Below are 1,047 nucleotides of genomic sequence, written 5' to 3'. Positions count from 1 at the left end.
AACAAAAAAAAAAACCACCAGGAAGAGATGCCGAAGGGACTGGAGGGCCGGGGGGGGGCAGGTGGGGGCCGGTCCCCGGCTCCGCGGGGGCCGTTCAGTTCTTGGGCTCTTCTCCAGCCTCGCTGCCGTCTTCTCCGGCGCACTCGGCTGTCCATAGCGTGAGGTTGTCCCTGAGCAGCTGCATGATGAGGGTGCTGTCCTTGTAGGAGTCTTCGCTGAGCGTGTGCAGGTCCCCCATGGCCTCGTCGAAGGTGGTCTTGGCCAGGGAGATGGCCTGGTCGGGGGCGTTGGCGATCTCGTAGTGGAAGACGGAGAAGTTGAGGGCCAGCCCCAGGCGGATGGGGTTCGTGGGCTGCATCTCCTTTTTGCTGATGTCCATGGCCTCTTGGTAGGCTTCCTGGGCGTTGTCTATCGTCTTCTTGCGGTCGTCCCCGGTGGCCACCTCGGCCAGGTATCGGAAATAGTCACCCTTCATCTTCAGGTAGAAGACCTTGCTCTCAGCATCGCTCGCCTTCTTGATGAGATACTTGTCCAGCAAGGCCAGGACGTTCTTGCAGACGCAGTTCAGCTCCCTTTCCACCTTCTCCCGATACTCGTTCACCAGCTGTGCTTTGTCGTCCCCCTCTTCGGTTTTGTGCTCGATGCTGGAGATGACCCTCCACGCCGAGCGCTGGCACCCCACCACGTTCTTGTAGGCGACGGAGAGGAGGTTGCGCTCCTCGTTGGACAACTCGTCCCCGTGCTCCACCACCGCCTTCATGAAGTCTGCCATGTCCTCGTAGCGCTCAGCCTGCTCGGCCAGCTTGGCCTTCTGCACTTGGTGGTTTCTTGCCATGGCTGAGACGCGGGCGCAGGGCAGACGCTTGAGCGAGGAGCGGGGTCTTTGGGGTCGGGAGCCGTCGGAGCCTCTGCCGAGCCCCGCCGCCGGGATTCGTTTTTGGCTGAGCGTCGCAGCCTCGAGCGAGAGCGGGAGGAGCCAGCGAGGCTGAAGGAGTGTCCTCCTCCTCCTCCTCCTCCTCCTCCTCCTCCTCCTCCTCCTCTGCTTCC

The 1,047-nt window shown here is 62.4% G+C and overlaps 1 protein-coding gene across 1 annotated transcript; it reads right to left on the bottom strand.

The window, feature by feature from the left end:
• Positions 1-94: 94 nt before the first annotated feature.
• SFN (stratifin) lies at positions 95-874 on the bottom strand. The gene has a single exon (XM_009334663.1). It carries the CDS (start codon positions 833-835, stop codon positions 95-97), a length of 741 nt encoding a protein of 246 aa, XP_009332938.1. The 5' UTR covers positions 836-874.
• Between the last annotated feature and the right edge of the window lie 173 nt (positions 875-1,047).

The sequence above is a fragment of the Pygoscelis adeliae genome, unplaced genomic scaffold (assembly GCF_000699105.1).
Source record: "Pygoscelis adeliae isolate BGI_AS28 unplaced genomic scaffold, ASM69910v1 Scaffold422, whole genome shotgun sequence".
Lineage (NCBI taxonomy): Eukaryota > Metazoa > Chordata > Aves > Sphenisciformes > Spheniscidae > Pygoscelis > Pygoscelis adeliae.
Note: the sequence above shows the minus strand (reverse complement) of the source record. Positions and strands in the feature narration are given on the sequence as shown.